This window comes from Dromiciops gliroides, chromosome 3, assembly GCF_019393635.1.
Source record: "Dromiciops gliroides isolate mDroGli1 chromosome 3, mDroGli1.pri, whole genome shotgun sequence".
NCBI classification, from domain to species: domain Eukaryota; kingdom Metazoa; phylum Chordata; class Mammalia; order Microbiotheria; family Microbiotheriidae; genus Dromiciops; species Dromiciops gliroides.
Genome location: NC_057863.1, coordinates 360,735,600 through 360,754,298, shown reverse-complemented (window position 1 = coordinate 360,754,298; position 18,699 = coordinate 360,735,600). Strand labels below are relative to the sequence as shown.

Genomic DNA, 18,699 nt, shown 5'->3' with positions numbered 1-18,699 from the left:
CCTGAGCTGAAAAATTAAAGAGAAAGGCTGGAAGATCTTTAAGGCCCCTTCCAGATTGGAATCCTAAACATCTTTTATTTTTGTTTTTCATAAGTTTGTATAATTTTTACATACAATAGATTTATTTTTGCTTCCCAACTAGAACCTAATTGGGACTGCCATGTCTTCATACACCTCTCTAGCTTACCAGCATCTGGTGAAATGCCTTGTACATGAATTCCATTCTTGATTTGATCATGTATTTGTTCAAATTAAAAAAAAAATCCTCCAGACTTTTTTGAAGCCCTTAGGATAGCGCAGGTGACATCTGAAGTTTCTCCACACTCCAAGATTCTAGGATCTGGTGAAAGAAGTGAGCACCGCACTTGCTCGACCAGACCTAATTTGTAGCTTCGGAATCCCCTTTACCTAGGCAGCACAATTGCCTAGGCACTGCCCCAAGGAAGGCAAGTGTCCGTGGTAGATCGCTCCCCTAGGACATCTCTCTTCCAGGAATAAATTTTAGGCAAAAAGGGTGCAGAAAAAGTGGTCTGGGCTAGCAAAACTGGCTGCAGAAAGGTGGAAACTAGGCTGGAGTTCTGTTAACAAGCCGCGTCGACCAATGCTACGGTATTTTCCACACCTCCTGGGTATGTTGTGAGGATGAATTAAGAGTGTGTTCTGGTCAGGCTTGGAGATAAGCACTGTATAAATACAGGGTATATGATGATGAGAGTTTTACTCTCTTACTTTGCCTAAGCAACCATGGGTTGATCTAGGGGTGAGCATGCATTTTCCAGGCGCTCTCCTTCTCCCGGTGGCGTGAATGGGTGGGATGGGTTGAGGAAGCAGGGGACACATGTTCTAGTGCATGGCAACCCACGCACACCTGACAGCAGTCAGGTTGGCGGTGGGGCGCAAGGTTTTCGCCAGTCCTCTTAGCCCGGGAGGCCCCAGGGCCCGCGCACACTCCCGCGGACCGGGGGCGCGCCGAAGAGAGAGTGGGTAGGGAGGGGGAGCGGACTAGAGAGGAAGGAGGGAGGAAAGGAGGGAGGGAGAGAGGGAGGGGACGGAGGGGAGGGAGGGAGGGAGGGGACGGAGGGGAGGGAGGGAGGGAGGGAGGGAGAGGACGAGGCGCGTCCCCGCGGCGGGGGCGCGCCCTCGCGCGGGCTGCCGGGATCGCTCGCCGCCGCTGTGGTAATGTCCGCCATGTTGGCCATGGCGCAGGGAGCGGATCGGGCGGGCGAGCGGCGGATCTAGTGTGTGGAAGCGGCCGCGGGCGGCGGTGGGTTGTTCTCGGGCGGGGTGGGCGCCCATGCTGTGGACGGGGGCAGTGAGGAGGAGGAGGAGGAGCGGGCCGGCCGTGCTGCACTGAGGAAGGAGAGGAGGCGGCGGGAGCCCTCCCCCCCCCTCGCCCGCCCCGCCGCCGCCGCCGCCGCCGCCCGGGCTGTTCCTGTGAGGCGGGGAGACAATGAGTAAACTCTCCTTCCGAGCGCGGGCGCTGGACGCCGCCAAACCGCTGCCCATCTACCGCGGCAAGGGACATGCCCGACCTCAACGACTGCGTCTCCATCAACAGGGCCGTGCCCCAGATGCCCACCGGGATGGAGAAGGAGGAGGAATCGGTAGGGACCTCGAGTGTTTATTATCCCCCCCACCTTCCCCCCTCCCTCCCCCCCTCCCCATTGTCAGTCGGGGCATCGCCATTCACGGAGCGCTCTACGCACGCTGGAGGGCGCAGCCGCTGCTCCGCCGCATGGGGACCGTACGCCGGCGGAGTAGCGTAAACTCTCCGGCAGCGCAGAGCCCTCCGCGGCCGCCATGTTGTTGGCGTCCCAGTGTTGTGATTAGCTCGCCGCGGCGCTTACGCTGCCGTATGGGGGCCTTGCCGTAAGCGGCGTCTAGGAATGGCGCAGGGGGATGCGCTGGCCGCTTTTGCGTAGTGCCTCTTACTTGGTTATGCACCGGGGCCCCTTGGGGGCCAGAAAGGTTTGTTTTTCGGGTTTTTTTTTTTTTTTGCGGGGGGGGGGACTTATTTCTTTTCCTTTTTTTGGTTGTCGTAGCGGGTTCCTTTTTTTTTTTTTGACATTACTTAGGGGAAGTAGGACGATCTCAAAACAAATATCTATCTTATCCCTGCAAGATAGTCTTCCTCCTGCTCTTCCTCTTTCCCCCTCTATTTCTCCCCCCCCCCATCCTCCCATCCCCAATGCAGCAGGGATAAGCACTCCGTAGTGCAGCATTGCGGGGGGGGGGTGGGGGAGACGGGGCGACGACGACTACGGCGACGACTAGGGGACCACTACATTGCAGCCTGCAGTATTGCAGAAAGCCGGTCACCATGCAAACGCAGACCCATTTTTTTTATTGCTGCCTTCACAGTAGCTTAAGGTGTACATAGTTGTTCTATACGAGGCAGTGCATTTTCAGTGGAATACGGGCGACCCGTTATGGTACTTGTCAGGGAGGGTCGCTGCTCTTTTCATTTTGAGATTTGGACGTTTCAGTTGTAGGTTCCTTTTCGTCCGGAATACCACATTGTGGATTGTTGCAGTGCCTTTTTGGGATGGAATGCTTTTCTTGTTATGGGGTTGACTTTTGCAATTGAATTTCAGCTGGCTCGATGGCTGGGTGTTTGTGACCTCTCGAGTGCTTTTACTTGCATGCAGAGTTCATAGTAACTGCACCCTCAAGAATTTCTTCAATGAACCTACTTCCCCGCCTCATTGTCAACCCCCGGTGTGTGTGGATTGGTTCTCCTGCTTCTGTGGCTGTCAAAAGAAGGCTTGCATCTCTGTGATTGGTTTCTTCCTTTGACTATTAATATCGCAGGAACCACTTTTATGTCTTTGATTGGCTGCTCATGCTTCTGACCTCATTGTATTGCCCTCTTATTACTACTTTCCAGCTGTGATTTAATCACATCTCCCTTTAGAATTTGAATTACTGACTTACTCTTCCACTTGGAAAGATGGTGGTGCTTTTACTTCTGAATGCAGCCTTCCTTCTTCCATTGTGATCTTGGAGAATATGTTCTCCAAGACTTTTGGAGAACAAATTTCCAAAAAAACAAAAAACCTAGAATAAAAAGTAAAATTGATGGATGACGTGATGCTTGAATAGGAGTTATTTAATTTACATATTTTCACCCATTGCACCAGTAACATGGTTGCTTATGGAACTAGCTTTTAAAATAACAAAGTTCTATTCTGGATGAAGAATTACTTTATTTTCCTCTTATCAGGGATAGGCTTCTGATCTGTCATAATACAGGTTTAGGTAACTCTAAGGTGAGAAAACTCCTCCCTTAATTAAAGTTGACACTTTTCTCCACAATGTGTAGTCTTAGAGAGTTGCCTAGAGCACTGACAAGTTAAATGACATAGCCAGAGTCCTACAGCCAATATGCATGAGAGACAGAACAAGATTCTATGTCTTGGTGATGTATTGGTTTGCTCTCTATCCACTACCGCCTGCTTCCTCATATTTTGTTAAGTTTTTGATTTTAGGAATTTTCAACAATTTTGATCTTATAAGACTAAATTTCTGAAGATATATACACATTTTTAGGCTTTCAAAAAGGCAGGACATAAATCCATCTACTCTTGTTGTATATAATTAGTGTAGTAAAAAGAGCTTAGGACTAAAGTTCAAGAGATTTGTGTTCAGAGTCTGGAGATGACTGATTATAGCTTACTGATCCTGGACAAATTGCTAAACTTTTTCTGGATTTCACTTTTCCTCATTTATAAAGCAAGGGACTCCTAGGAGATATTAGAATCAGCTTATTCATTTTATCCTGTCCATATCTTTTTGGATCCTGATTCTGTCATGCACAGATTATTTTATGGCATTTCAGAGACCTGAAATAAATAAATAAATTTCAGGTAAACCTGAAAAAAAAAGTCTTTCCTACAACATATATGAGAAGTGGTCAGACTTTGCCTAAAGAGTTCATGTTGGGAAATGTCAGCCCATTCCACTTTGTTTGTTTGTTTGTTTGTTTCTTTTTTTTTTTGGTGAGGCAGTTGGGGTTAAGTGACTTGCCCAGGGTCACACAGCTAGTAAGTCTCAAGTGTCTGAGGCTGGATTTGAACTCAGGTCCTCCTGACTCCAGGACCAGTGCTCTATCTACTTCGACACCTAGCTGCCCCAGCCCATTCCACTTTGGAATAGCTCTGATTGTTAAAACATTGAATCAAGCCGAAATCTGTCCTTTTACAAGTTATATCCATTTTTTATTCTATGGAGACAAGGAGAATAAACATACTCCTTGTCTATGTGACAACCTGTCATTTGAAAACATTTATCCTGTGTCGTCTTAAGTATTCTCTTCTGCAGGCTAAATATCCTAGTTCCTTCAATTGATTTTCCTGTAGCATGGTATTGAGATGCCTTCCAACTTTGTTGCCTTCCTTTGGACACTCATTAGATTATTAACATCCTTCCTAAAATGTTGTATTAGCACCTATTAATCTTCCTTTCTTCCTTTTCCTCCTCTTTCCTTTCCTCTCTCCCTCTCCTCCTACCCAGCTCCAGGAAGCTTTCAATGCAGATTGTCACCTCCTTTGGTGGTACATATACTCTTAGTTGCCTCAAGGACTCAGAGGTTAAGTGACCTGTCCAGGATTACAGCTAACATTATTCCTGTCTTAATTCAGCTTAATAGTACAACTTTTTTGGATGCCATATCTAAAAGATAATTTTCAGCTAAAAGTCTGCACCTCAGTGAATACTTTGGTTACTTTTTTTTTTTTTGGTATTTCTGATACATCAAAGCTTTCCAGTTTATCAACTTCCTTCCTAAAATGTGATAATACCCCAAAGGGCAATCTTTTTTAGCACTAGTTAACTCTAGGATAGGGACTGTAGTCGATGAACAAATATCCTCTACTAATGCAGGTAGGCACCTTTTCTGCAATTTATAGTCTTAGTTACTTAGAACATTTAGAGTTTAAGTGACTTCCCCAAGCTCACAAAGTATGTATCAGAGATGGGACTTGAAATTAGGTCTTCCTAGCTCCAAGGCCAGTTCTCAATCCACTAGGTAATGCAACCTCTCACCAGTTAATTATATACAGTAACAAAAAACTTACTGATTTTTGGCTTACTACTTCAGTCAAGTCAAGTCAGTCAGTAAGTATTTATCAAGAACCTTTTATGTGCCAGGCACTGTGCTAAGTACTGGAGATATAAAGAATGGTAAAAGATAGACTATGTTCTCAGGGAGTTCACAGTCTAATGGAGAAGATAACTTACAAAAAACTATGTGGGGCAGCTAGGTGGTGCAGTGGATAAAGCACTGGTCCTGGACTTAGGGGGACCTGAGTTCAAATGCGGCCTTAGATACTAGACACTAGCTGTGTGACCCTGGGCACTTAACCCTCATTACCCTACAAAAACAAAACAAAAACTATATACAAACCAAGCTATCTATAAAGATAGATTGGGGACAATTAACAGAAAGCCCTAAAATTAAGGGGATTTTGGCTGAGACTTTGGGTGAGCAAGGGGGAAAAATTATAAGGTAGATGTGAGAAGGGAGAGCATTCCAAGAATGGGAGACAGCTGCTGAAAATGCCCAGTATAAAGATTGTCTTGTTGGAGAAACCTTAGGGAGGCCATTGTCACTGGATCACAGAAGACATGGCAGGCCTGTAAAGTGTAAGAGGACTGGAATGGTGGTGGTCCTGGTGGTAGAGGGGAATGTCAAACCAAGGATTTGACAGCTGAGTACAGGATGTACTGGAGTGGGGACTTGTGACAGGGAGGCCAACAGCAGGTTATTGCAGTTATTCTGGTATGAGGTGATACAAGCTTGGTGGTGGCAACAGAGGAGAGAAGGGGACATATAGGAGAGATGTTTCAAAGATAAAATATATTGTTCTTGGCAACAGATTGGATAAAGGGGAGGAGGGAGAAAAAGGAGAGTCAAGGATGACATCTAGGTTGTGAGCTTGGGTGACTAGTAGGATAGAGGTACACTTAACACTAATAGGGGGTTAGGAAGAGGGGAAGGTTTTTGGAGGGGGAAAATAACGAGTTCAGTTTTGGACATTGTTGAGTTTAAGATGTCTATGAGACATCTAGTTCAAGATGTTCAGTTGGCAATTGGAGATGCAAGACTGGAGTTCATGAGAGAGGTTAGGGCTAGTTAAGTAGATTTGAGAATCATCAGCATAGAAGATGATAATTAAATCCATGGGAGATGATATTACCAAGCGAAATAGTGTAGGAGACAAGAAAAAGACCCAGATAGAGCTCTGGGAGACACCTACCTTTAACATTCTCAGTGTTTCCTGGACAGAGATTCAGCAAAGGAGACAGAAAATATGTTCAAATAGAAAAACCAGGCAAGAGTAGTGTTCAATATACCTTGAAGAGAGTGTCAAAAAGAAGGTGATTGACAGTGTCAGAGGCTGCAGAGAGGTCAAGAAGGTCAAGATTGAGAAAAGACTATTGGATTTGGCATTTAAGAGATCATTAGTAACTTTGGAGAGGGCAGTTTTGGTTGAATGATGGATGAGGTTGGAAGTCAGAGGAAAGGAAGTGGAGGCACCTCTTGTAAAGGACTTTCTCAAGAAATTTGTCACAAAAAGGAAGAGATATATGAGATTGTAGATGGTAGCTAGCAGGGATGAATAAATTAAGGGAGAATTTTTTTTTTTTTTGCCTGGAGGGTAGGGTGGGGTAGATGGGGTGGGGGTGGGTATGTTTGTAGGCTGGAGGAAAGCAGTCAAAGAGAGAAATTGAAGATTTGTCAGAGAATATGGATGATAGAGGGAGCAATCTGTTGGAGAAGGGATAGAATGTATTAGGATTCTTTTTTGGCAATTTAAATTTACTTGTAAATACTGATTTATATTTTTAGGTATTTAACATTGTGTCTCTTAGTGACAATATTGGAACAGTCTTTTGAACATTTTCAGAAGAGCTGAGGTTGTGATCTATGGTGATTGCCAAATAGCTGGTTTGTGGTTGTCTTTGGTGTGTTAGCTATGGCCATATGTGCATATGCCAGTGTTGCCACTGCCTCCACTGTCCCTTAAAAATCTGACCTTTGTTTGGCAGTTTTAGTGAATTCAGGATTTGAAGTTAGTTATAAATTCCTTACCCTGTATTTCAGAAGAGCAGGGCATAACCAGCCTGTTACTTTAAAGAATTTTGTATCCTATGATGGACTGTTTAAATTCTATTCCCAAAGAATATACTAGTCATAGAATTTTAGAACTGGCAGAAGCCTTAGAATGCATCTATTTTTCACTTACCTCATTTTGCAGATTAGGAAACTGAGGTCCAGAAAAGTTAAGTGACTTTCCCACAGTTTCATGACTATCACATAAGAGAGCTGAGTTTAGCCTGTGTTTTGTTCTTTCTAGTCCAGTATTCTTTTGACTCCTCAGGTTGTTATGAGGATAAAATGAGATCATTTATGTCAAAACACTTTTTAAAGTCCTGTAAAAATGTGAGATATGATTACTAGTATTAGATTTGATGCTTTCTGCTTTGGAGTCGATACCAGAAAAATGTACTGAATGGTTTTCTTGGAATTATTCATGTGTATATGAAGAAAACCAAAGCAAGAAGACTAGATAGAAAATTTAATACTTGTTTATTTTTATTTTAGCAAGCAGAATATTTTTATTTTAAATATGGTACCCTGCTTTTATAAAAGTCGTTGTTGTTTTACTGTCTGAGTAAATACTGTAATTTTGCATGTGTTAGAATTACACATTTTTTGCATTGCAGGCAACTTGCTTTAAAACTTTTAAGGGATCCATGCTCTTATCCATGTGCATATTTTTCCTATCAATTTGGATCTCAACCCAGTCATGCCTTCTCATCCTATACCATCCTTGTCCATGTCTTTCCATAATTCTTCCACAAAGTTCACAGTGAATGTCTTTGTTTAGGTCTTTTTACATTTTGTAGGTAATCATAATATACCAGTACCAGTAGAGTTCTCTGGTTATTTCTCCCATCCTTCATTTTTACCACAGGATCTGTTTGCAGATTCTTAAACTAATAAATGAACTATATGATCTCTAACTTATAAAAATGTGCCTATTATAGTAGAATTATAAGCATGACCCTGATAAGGATTTTACTGATTTTTTTTCTTTTTGCATATTGGTGCATTATATACTTAATTTCATAAATATGCCTAATGAATAGGAATAGGTTCAGTGTATGCCCAGTTTCATAACTTTCTAATGAATAAGAACTAAATAATATTTTCCTTTCACAGTAAAGTTTATTTTATATAAAATTGCAGGAGAATATAGATTCTACATAGTATAAATGTTTTGGAAAAAATTTTATTTACACAAATAAATTTTACCAGGACATTTTAAATAACAAGACAGTTTATTTGCCTGTAAGTTTTAGCATGGAGATTCTGAGTCTCCTGAATCTTTTTTATTTTTATTTTTTTGGTGGGGCAATAAGGGTTAAGTGACTTGCCCAGGGTCACACAGCTAGCAAGTGTCAAGTGCTGAGGTTGGATTTGAACTCAGGTCCTCCTGAATCCAGGGCCAGTGCTTTATCCACTGCGCCACCTAGCTGCCCCCTCCAGAACCTTTGTATTTTTTTTCTAGACTCAAAAAATGCAACCTACAGCATAGATGGCATTATATACCACTTTACTCCATGTTTTTTTCTCAAGTTGCTGTGCAGTAGTAACTGATAATCATAATAATGGTCCCTAGGCTCTGCAAGGTTCCCAAATTGCCTTTTGAGAATCAGGTGGATATCAAATTGTTTTCCATAGAGTATTTTGTTGTATTTTAAGCCTTTAAAACATTTTTAATCTTTTTAAACTTAACATTAATCTTACTATTCAATTACTTTAAACTGACTCTGAATGTGTGACATTTTGTTGTTTAATGGTATTTTCTTAGCAAGACAACACCAGCAGTGAGAAGTAATCTATCCTTACTAGCATAGTTTCTCCCCAGTACTGGCAACATCGTGGTTATATGAATAACTCTTAGCTAGTATGTCTAAAAGTGCATATCAAAGTACACAGGAAGAGTGTGGAAAACACTGTTTTATTACTTAGAATAATTTGTTGTTCACTTGTTTGAGTCGTGTCAGACTCTGTGACCCTATTTGGAGTTTTCTTGGCAAAGATACTGGAGTGGTTTGCCACTTCCTTCTCCAACTCATTTTACAGATGATGAAACTGAGGCAAATAGAGTTAAGTGAGTTGCTCAGGGGCACACAGCTACTAAGTGTCTTTGGGAGGATTTGCAATCAGGTTTTACTGACTCTAGGCCTGGTGCTCTATCCTCTGTGCCACCTAGCTGCTCACTTAGAATAATATTCCTGTTTTTATTTACTAAGGCAGAGTCAGTACCTTTATGAAACATTAGTTGAGTAATTCCAAAACATTTTCCCTGTCATGGTGCTAGCTAGGAGACAATTTTGGAGTTAGAGGTCTCACAATGTGAATTTAAAATTTTATACAGTTATCGTTTTTTTTTTTTTTTTAAGTGAGGCAATTGGGGTTAAGTGACTTGCCCAGGGTCACACAGCTAGTAAGTGTTAAGTGTCTGAGGCCAAATTTGAACTCAGGAACTCCTGAATCTAGGGCCGGTGCTCTATCCACTGCGCCACCTAGCTGCCCCTTACAGTTATCTTTTAAAATACATTCAAATTCATAATTTGATAGAGTATAGTGTTTTGAATATCTTTTATCTTTATTGTAGGGTTTAATATAGCATAACTTCACATAATAGAGATATTCCTGAAAAGTTGTTTAATGATTATTTAAAAACTGATTGTTTCAAACTCATTTGAATATATCAGTCATAATTTATTCATCACTTTCTGTATTCAAGATTGATTGTATTGACTTTTATGTGGGATATCTAAACTATGACTTCTGATGTTTGCTGTTCTCAGAGAGCCTATAGTCTAATTAGTGAGATTAGAAATGGGTCAGATAAAATACAGTAGTGTAGTATACCAGGAGGGCAATTTGGATGGTTGAAAAAATTGTGACTGTGTAGTCTGGGGGGAAAGGAGACAATGTGTTACTTGTCTTCAAACATGTATTTGAAAGACTGTCATGCAGAAGAAGGGCTATAACTTTTTTTTTCCCTCCAGAGGACAAAAATGGGAGAGATGGGTGGAACTTGCAGAACTGCAGATTTAGGCTTCATGTAAGGAAAACTTTGCTGACAATTTAGAGCACGCCAAAATGGAATAGGAAGTTTTTGAGAGGTTGTAGGTTTCCTTTCTTGGAGGTTTTCAAACATAGGCTGGATTGATGGCATGTCAGGTATCATATGGGAGTTCTTCCTGAGTATAGGTTGGACTACCTGCCTGCTGAGGTCTTTTCTAACCTTAACATTTTGTGATTCTGTGAATATTAGAAATAAATACTGAGTAGTTCTGAGGAAAATGGAATTACTATGAATTGGGATAGTCAGGGAAGGCTCTGGGTTTAGTAGGGTTGTAGAATGGAGGGAGAAACTTGTAGACTAGCATAGATGGAAGAGTGTTTTGTAGTTGGGAATAGTGGGAGATAATGTTAGAAAAATGCCTTGTACATAGAAGGCACTCATTTATTGAATAATTGAGTGCCGCCAGGTAGCTTATGGAAATGGTATTGAATCCTGGTTGGAGAATATTTAATCCTATAAGCATAGGGATTAATTTGTTATTGATGAGAGAAGGGACTTAATGAAAAAAATTCTTGTTATTTTGTAAAATATTCCTTTTGTGGAATATAGTTATTCCATCATTTATCTGTTGCTTAGATAAAATTTGATAAAGAGTAAAAGTCTAGTCTTTTGTTTATGAGTTTTTCTTTCTTTTTTTTTTTTTTTAGTGAGGCAATTGGGGTTAAGTGACTTGCCAGGGTCACACAGCTAGTAAGTGTTAGTGTCTGAGGCCAAATTTGAACTCAGGTCCTCCTGACTCCAGGGCCGGTGCTCTATCCACTGTGCCACCTGGCTGCCCCTATAAGTTTTTCTAAAAGTAGAATGTATCTTAAAATTTTTATCTGTATAACATTTTTTTAAAAAAAATTTTTAGTGAGGCATTTGGGGTTAAGTGACTTGCCCAGGGTCACACAGCTAGTAAGTGTTAAGTGTCTGAGGCCGGATTTGAACTCAGGCACTCCTGACTCCAGGGCCAGTGTTCTATCCACTGTGCCACCTAGCTGCCCCTGTATAACATTTAATATGATGTTTTAGTTATTAAACTTTATTATTAAATGTTAAAATGTTATCAAACTTAACATTATTAAACATTTTGTTTACATAGTAATTTATAGTGCTGAACTAAGCAAACATACATACTTTCAGTAGACTATCTGTAGCCCATAGATACATGTGATTTTTAAAAATGTCTGTGTTATTATGATTAGTAAAATACAAATTCATCTACAAGTTATTGAATTAATAGTATTTTGTCATTTGTATTTTCTCATTCAAAAGCATGTGGTCCTTCTAATTTTTGATATTATAAATGGGTCCTCACACTTGGAAATGTTGGAAAACACCTAGACCAACACATTTATTTTGCAAATGAAGAAACAGATCTAAATGAGGTAAAGTGCTAAAAAAATAGATTAAGTCCCTCAGTGGAAAGAAACATACAGAAGAAAATAGTCAACTCCTCTTCTATAAACTTAAAGATCTTTGCTACTGGTAAAACTGGAAAATAATCTGGCAGGAATTGGATACAGACCAACATTTCATACTGTATACCAAGATAAGCTTCAGATGGGTACATGACTTAGCCATAAAGGTGGCATCACAAAGAAAGTAGAAGAGCAAGGAAGAAATTACCTTTTAGATCTATGGATGGGGAAGATACTGGCTAAACAAGGGATAGAGAGAGGATCATGAGAAGATAAAATGTTTTTGATTATATAAAATGATTATATAAATGATTTTGATTATATAGAATTTTAAAGCTTTTACATAAAATCAGTTGCTAAAACTAGGGAAACATAACTGGGGGAAAATATTTATTGAATGACTGACTCCAGCTAGGACTGGAGCTCAGGTTTTTTGACTTTTAGGCTGTTGCTTTTTCTGTTGCACTACTCTGCACTATAAATTTGTACCACATAATAGGGCATTTAATCTTGTGCCATTTTGTGATGTTTGTTGTTTCGTATGAGTTAGTCTTGTTTTGTCAAGTAGATAATAATCTCCTTGAAGGCAGGATTTATGTCTCATTCTTCATTTGTATTTGTACTTGGCACAATGCTTTGTGAATACTGCAGGCTCAAAACATAACTTATTTAAGTGGATCTCTTATAATGTGTTATTGTTGTCCTTTGGCTTTAAGTGGTGATGTGGCTTTACATCTTTACTGCTTGTACCTAGAATGAAGAACAAGTTACAGTTAAATATATTCAGTTTGCCTTTCTGAGACATAAAACCATTAAGGCCCTGACTGGAGAAAAATTTGGCATAAAAATTTGTAGAAAATTTAAAAGTCCAATAGGAAATAGAATTTGTAGCACTAAATTAGACATTGAGAAAGTGGTAGGATGTATAATTAACATATCAAGTTAGAGTGAAACCAATATAGCAATGACTATGATTCTATACATTTGTTTAAAATGTCTAATTTATACACATCAATTGAACTAAAGGCAGCATGTAGTAATTAGTAACTGGTGTTAGAGTCAGTATGACTTGGGTTTAAGTCTTTCTGCTGATCCCAAGAAACTCTTTAAGATTATAAATTGCTGAACTGTTTCAGATCTGCCTTATTAGAGGGAATTTTCTTCAATGGATTTTCAAGTCACAGGTCCAGATCAAAAATATATTAAGGAAGAAATCTATGCATAGTGTTGTGGAGGATATGAAAGAAGTGAATGACATCACCTGTACCCCCACAGATTACACATAGGAAATGTTAGGGTACAATATGAGAATAAATATAATTAAGTGCTAAAATAGGAGAATGAATATAGTTAAGTGCTAAATGGTTAAGTGTTGTGGAATGTTAGGAAAAGGCAAAATCACAGTGACCTGAGAACTTCTGGGAGGTGTAATTTAATTTAGATCTTGAAGGAAGAGGAGGAGTTAGATAGGCAGAGAGCAGCAGGGAATGCATTACTGATGGTTTGTCAGTCGTTGTTAGGAGAGGCTTCATGGACAGAGAGAGGCCCAGGGGAAGCCTAGGGGATTAGTAGTGATAAGATAGGTGTGAGATACAGAATACCTTGTTAAACATTTTGCAGATGTAATTAATCAAGTCTTTGTGAAACCTGATCTTTGATTATTCCATGTCCGTCCTACATTAGTTGAATATATTCCAGATTGAGAATTCCATCATATTATTCCAGTTCAGTTTGGTGCTTTGAAGGTGGATCACAGCCTAGATTTTAAAATTGCCTCTAGGTTACCTGTTACACTATTTTCTTTTCCTATTCACTCATGGTGATAACTGTCTAATTGCCATTCAGTTGTTGAGAAAGGAGAGGAATGAACAATTTAACCAGAGAACATTTTTTTTTTTAGTACTTACTACATGCAAGACTTTGGAGGAAGAACAAAATAAAGGGTAACAAAATAGCTTTAAAACATTTAAGAACATTAAAAACACCTTAAAATTTTATCTTTTTTAGAGTATTCTAGAAAAGTCCCGTAGAACAGATTCTTTACCTTTTTTGTGGGTGTGATGGGCCCCTTTGGATGTCTGGTGAAGCTTTCCTTCTTGGAGTGAAGCCACTTCAAATAGTTTTTAAATGCATAAATTATAACACACAGGATTACAAAGGGAAACAAGTCGTGCTGAAATAGATATCAAAATTAAAAAGCAGCTTTACAGATTCCAGGTTAAGAACCCTTGCACTAGAAGGACAAAGGTACAACCTTGGCTATGCTTAATTATAGCTAAAATTTTGAAAAGTGATGTAGAGAGAATATTCGCCTCAGAGCCAAAAAAAAACCTGAGTTCTGCTCCTTTCTGTCAAATACTGGCTGGGAGTTAGGCAAATCATTTAACTTCTCAATGATCTAGGCCAAAGCTTCTTAAACTGTGGATCTCCACCCTAAATGGGGTCCAGTAACTGAATGTAGGGGTTGGAAAAATTTTGGCAGTAAATGTTTGTTTGATTTGCACGCCTATTTTACATACCTGTGTACCCAGGGTCTCATAAAAATTTCTCAGGTGAAAAGGGTCATGAATAGAAAAAGTTTAAGAAGCCCTGCTGGAGGCAACTGAGACCATATAAGTTGCAGAGAAGGTGCTGACCTGCATTAGTGGATGGTGTTTCCTTATCTAGATTTTTCACTATAACACTTTCTATCCCTATCTCTGTTCCTATATGCTTAGGTACTATATTAGGTGCTGGGGATACAAAGACATCTAAACATTCCCTCTTCTCAAAGGAGTCTGTAGTCTATTGGGAGAATACAGTGTAATAAAAATAAATACAAGTAAATATAAAATGTATACAAAGTATTTCAAGGAGATAATATGTTAATTCCTATTAATGGGGTAGTAGGGAAGAATCAGAAAAGGTCTTGTGTAGGAGATGGCAACCAATCTACTTTGAAGAAGGGAAGGATTCTTTCTGCTACTTGGAAATGGAAAAAATATATTCTAGACTATTGCAGAAATACTTAGAGATAACATTGACAGGTGTGGACAGCAGTCAGGCATACGCCATTTTGTTGTTGTTGTTGCATATTTTAATAGGTTGTGCATAGTAGATTTGTAGTTTCATGTACAATCCTATTTTTATTGAGCTATGTTATGGAAATGCTTGTTTTATTCCAGAAATCAAAAATAAGGTAAAAAAAGAGAGAGAATTAGACATTGTTATAGACATACTGTGTATCCCTCTAAATGCTGTATATCTTAATACTCCAGTAAATTGATCATCATTGGTGTGTGTCTCCTTTTGTGATGTAGGTTACCTGGTAGCCTGTCTTTGGAAGGAGCACAGCCTATTTTGATTGGAATATAGCTATTTGTCCTTCGTTTTCAAAGAAGACCAGTGATGTTACAGGGTAATGTCTTGACTTGTGCAGGAATTATATTTAAGTGAGGCAGAGTTGCCCATATACTTTTCAGCCTTGCTACCTTTTCCTAAATCATTGAAGGCCAGTGGCAAGACAGAAGTCAGGATGAGGGGAATGACTTTCGAGTCTTCAGTGTCTGACCAAGTTCTAAGTGCTCCACAGTGCCTGCTTTAGTTGCCTTCATGGCTGTTGGAACAAATTCATCTGCCCATTCATCTGGGGAAAATCTTTAGATACTTGGGGAGAAAGCCCCCATATTTATTGATGGGTTTTTGAGGTCTGTTAATTACCCTCAGCCTGGTTAGCCTTTCTGTTGAGAGGGTTTACTGGGGTGAAGCCCCAGGTAAGAGAGTGAGTGCCAAGTTGATACCAAAGTTGGATGATTAGTCCTGAGAAGGGTTCAACAGGCCCTCACAACAGAGGTGCTAGTCTTCCTTGAACACCCCATACATTCCTTACACACTGGAGTATAGTATTGTGAAAGGGAAGGACTGGCATAAAACTGGAAAGGTAGTTGGAAACCATATTGTGGAGGGCTTGAAATACCAAACAAAAGTGTTTGTATTTTGTTTTCTAGGCAATAGGAAGCCACTGAAGATTAAAACCCCAAATTTAATAAATTGATTACATGGTCATATCAATGTTTTAGATTGATCAGTTGGCAACTATTTGGAGGATGGATTGAAGAGGGAAGAGACTGGAGGCAGGGAGACCAAATAATAGGAGACAGGAAAGCTAGAAAGGCTGTTTAAGCAGATGTTTGACTTTCTGCCTGCTCATCTCCTACTCTTAACTTTTTTGTTTTATTTTAAACAATTAAAAAATTGATGGACATCACTTATTTTTATATAACCTTTATTTTCTGTTCCCTTTCCCTACCTAGGGAGCCAGCCCTTAGAACTAATGATTTTTTTTAAAAGAGAAAAATAAAAACATAACCAATATTTCAACCAAAATGACAATAACTGAAGTTCCACATTGATGTTACTCCACTTTTGGAAAGAAAGGAGTAAGTTCCAGCTTTTTCTTTTGTGGGAAAGAAGAGCTAACAATGATTACAAAGGACATCATGAACAATTCTATATCTGTACTTCCTCTGGTACTCATATCTGTTATTTTATTTCTCTATGGGTAGTGCCCAGTAGTTTTTGTTATTGTTATTGTTGTTTGTGCCCCCCCCCCCCCAACTAGAGTTTTCAGTTATCTTTGTACGTGGGCAGTCAGGAATGATAATGAATAAATTGAAAGGCCCACATAAATCTCAGACCTGAAGGAGGAGAATTATAGAATCTTAGATAATCCACAAACAGGAAAATTGGTTCCTGAAAAATTCACTTGGTTGTATTGAATTTATTGATTACCCATAAGTGAAGTTTTGGGACAGTTAGGTTCTCTACAGACCTTAGCCCCAATGCTTCAACCACCCTTTCTCCAAGGACTTAGCTCATGAGTATGACTGTTTTTCTTGATTACTCTGCCCTCTCTAAGATAGGAATGTTCTATTAGACTTTAGTGGCTATTAATTCAGTAATGTGGAATGATGTTTGAGGAATGGAAGTCCTAGCAGTTTCTCCCAATGGACTGAATTGTGAGCTGCATGGTGAGCATGAGAGAAAGCCTTGAAGGCTGAGACAAATCTTGATTTATAATGATTTAATTTTTTTTTAAAAATATTTTTATTGATAACTTCTGTTTTCTACATCACCAATGTTTCTTCCAATATCTCTTCCCCCTGAATAGCCCACATAACAAATAAGAAGTTTTAAAAGAAAAAAAAATCAGCAGAACTGAGCAGTACATCACAAGAGTATACCACAATAACAGACCTCTTAATTCTGCAAGGACTGGGCACGTCTTCTCCTGTCTCTTTTGGACCCACGCTTGTTCTTTTTTTTTTTATTATTATTTTTTTATGATTTTTTTTTTTTTTTAGTGAGGCAATTGGGGTTAAGTGACTTGCCCAGGGTCACACAGCTAATGAGTGTTAAGTGTCTGAGGCCGTATTTGAACTCAGGTACTCCTGAATCCAGGGCCGGTGCTCTATCCACTGCGCCATCTAGCTGCCCCCCATGCTTGTTCTTTATAATTTTGCAACATTCACTTTTTTGAATAATGTTTTATTTTTCTCCCCAATTACACGTAAAAACTATATATATATATATTTAAAATTTTTAATTCCAGATTCTCTCCCTGTTTCCTTCCTCTTTCCCCCTCTGAGAAGGCAAGCAGCTTGATATAGGTTTTACATGTGCAGTGATGCAAAACATATTGGTCAAGTTGTGAAAGAAAACACAGATTAAAAAAAGAAAAGTGAAAAATAGTATGCTTTGGGGCAGCTAGGTGGCGCAGTGGATAAAGCACCCACCCTGAAGTCAGGAGCACCTGAGTTCAAATCCGACTTCAGACACTTGACATGTACTGGCTGTGTGACTCTGGGCAAGTCACTTAACCCTCATTGCCCTGCAAAAAAAAAAAAATTAAAAAAAATAGTATGCTTTGATCTGCATTCAGATTCCATCATTTCTTTCTCTAGATGTGGATAGCATTTTTAATCATGAGTCCTTTGAAACTGTCTTGAATCATTGTATTTCTGAGAAAAGCTAAGTTGTTCATAGTTGATCATTGTCTTTGTTACTGTATACACTGTTCTCCTGGTTCTGCCCATTTCACTCTATCAGTTCATGTAAGTCTTTCCAGTTTTTTTCTGAAACCATCCTGCTCATCATTTCTTATTGCATAATAGTATTTTATTATAATTACATACCACAACTTGTTCAGTCATTCCCTAATTATTGGGCATCCCCTTAGTTTCCAATTTGCTACCACAAAAAGAGCTGCTTTAAATATTTTTGTACAAATAGATCCTTTTCCTTTGGGATACAGACCCAGTAGTGGTATTACCGTGTCAAAAAGTGTGCACAAATTTGTAGTACTTTGGGCACAGTTTGAAATTGCTCCCCAGAATGGTTGGATCAGTTCACAGTTCCACCAACAATGTATTAGTGTCCCAATTTTCCTGCATCTTTTCAACATTTATAATTTTCCTTATCTGTCATATTAGCCAGTCTGATAGGTATGAGGTGGTACTTCAGAGTTGTTTTAATTTGCATTTCTCTAATCAATAGTGATTAAGAGCATTTTTTCATGTGGCAATAGATAATTTTAATTTCATTTGAAAAGTTCTGGTTCATATCCTGTGATCATTTATCAATTGGGGAATGACGTATTATAAATTTGACTCAGTTCTCTATATATTTAGAGAAATGAGGCCTTTAATAAAAAACACTTGCAGTAATTTCCCCCACCCCCAGTTTTCTGTTTTCCTTCTAATATTGGTTGAATTGGTTTTGTTTGTGCAAAATCTTTTAAATTTAATATAATCAAACTCATCCATTTTATATTTTGTAATGTTCTTTTTCTCTTGTTTGGTCATAAATTCTTCCCTTCTCCATAGATCTGACAGGTGTAAACTATTCCAAGCTCTCCTAATTTGCTTATGATATCATCCTTTATGTCTAAATCACATACCCATTTTGACCTTAATCTGGATATGTGGTGTGAGTTGTTAGGCTATACTTAATTTCTGCGATACTGCTTTCCAGTTTTCCAATAGTGTTTGTCAAACAGTGAGAGTTCTTGTCCCAAAAGCTCAGATCTTTGGGCTTATTCAAACACTAAATTATTCTAGTTATTTTCCTTTGTTGTTGTTCACTTGTGT

General features: G+C 39.1%; 1 protein-coding gene across 1 annotated transcript in view; it reads left to right on the top strand.

Moving 5' to 3' along the window:
• The first annotated feature begins 1,158 nt into the window (after positions 1-1,158).
• EPC2 (enhancer of polycomb homolog 2) overlaps positions 1,159-18,699 on the top strand; it is a 183,503-nt gene continuing 165,962 nt past the window's right edge. The window contains 2 exon segments of the mRNA XM_043995732.1: positions 1,159-1,519; positions 1,521-1,604. Of these exon segments, the coding sequence (XP_043851667.1) occupies positions 1,451-1,519; positions 1,521-1,604 (153 nt within the window). The 5' untranslated portion in view covers positions 1,159-1,450.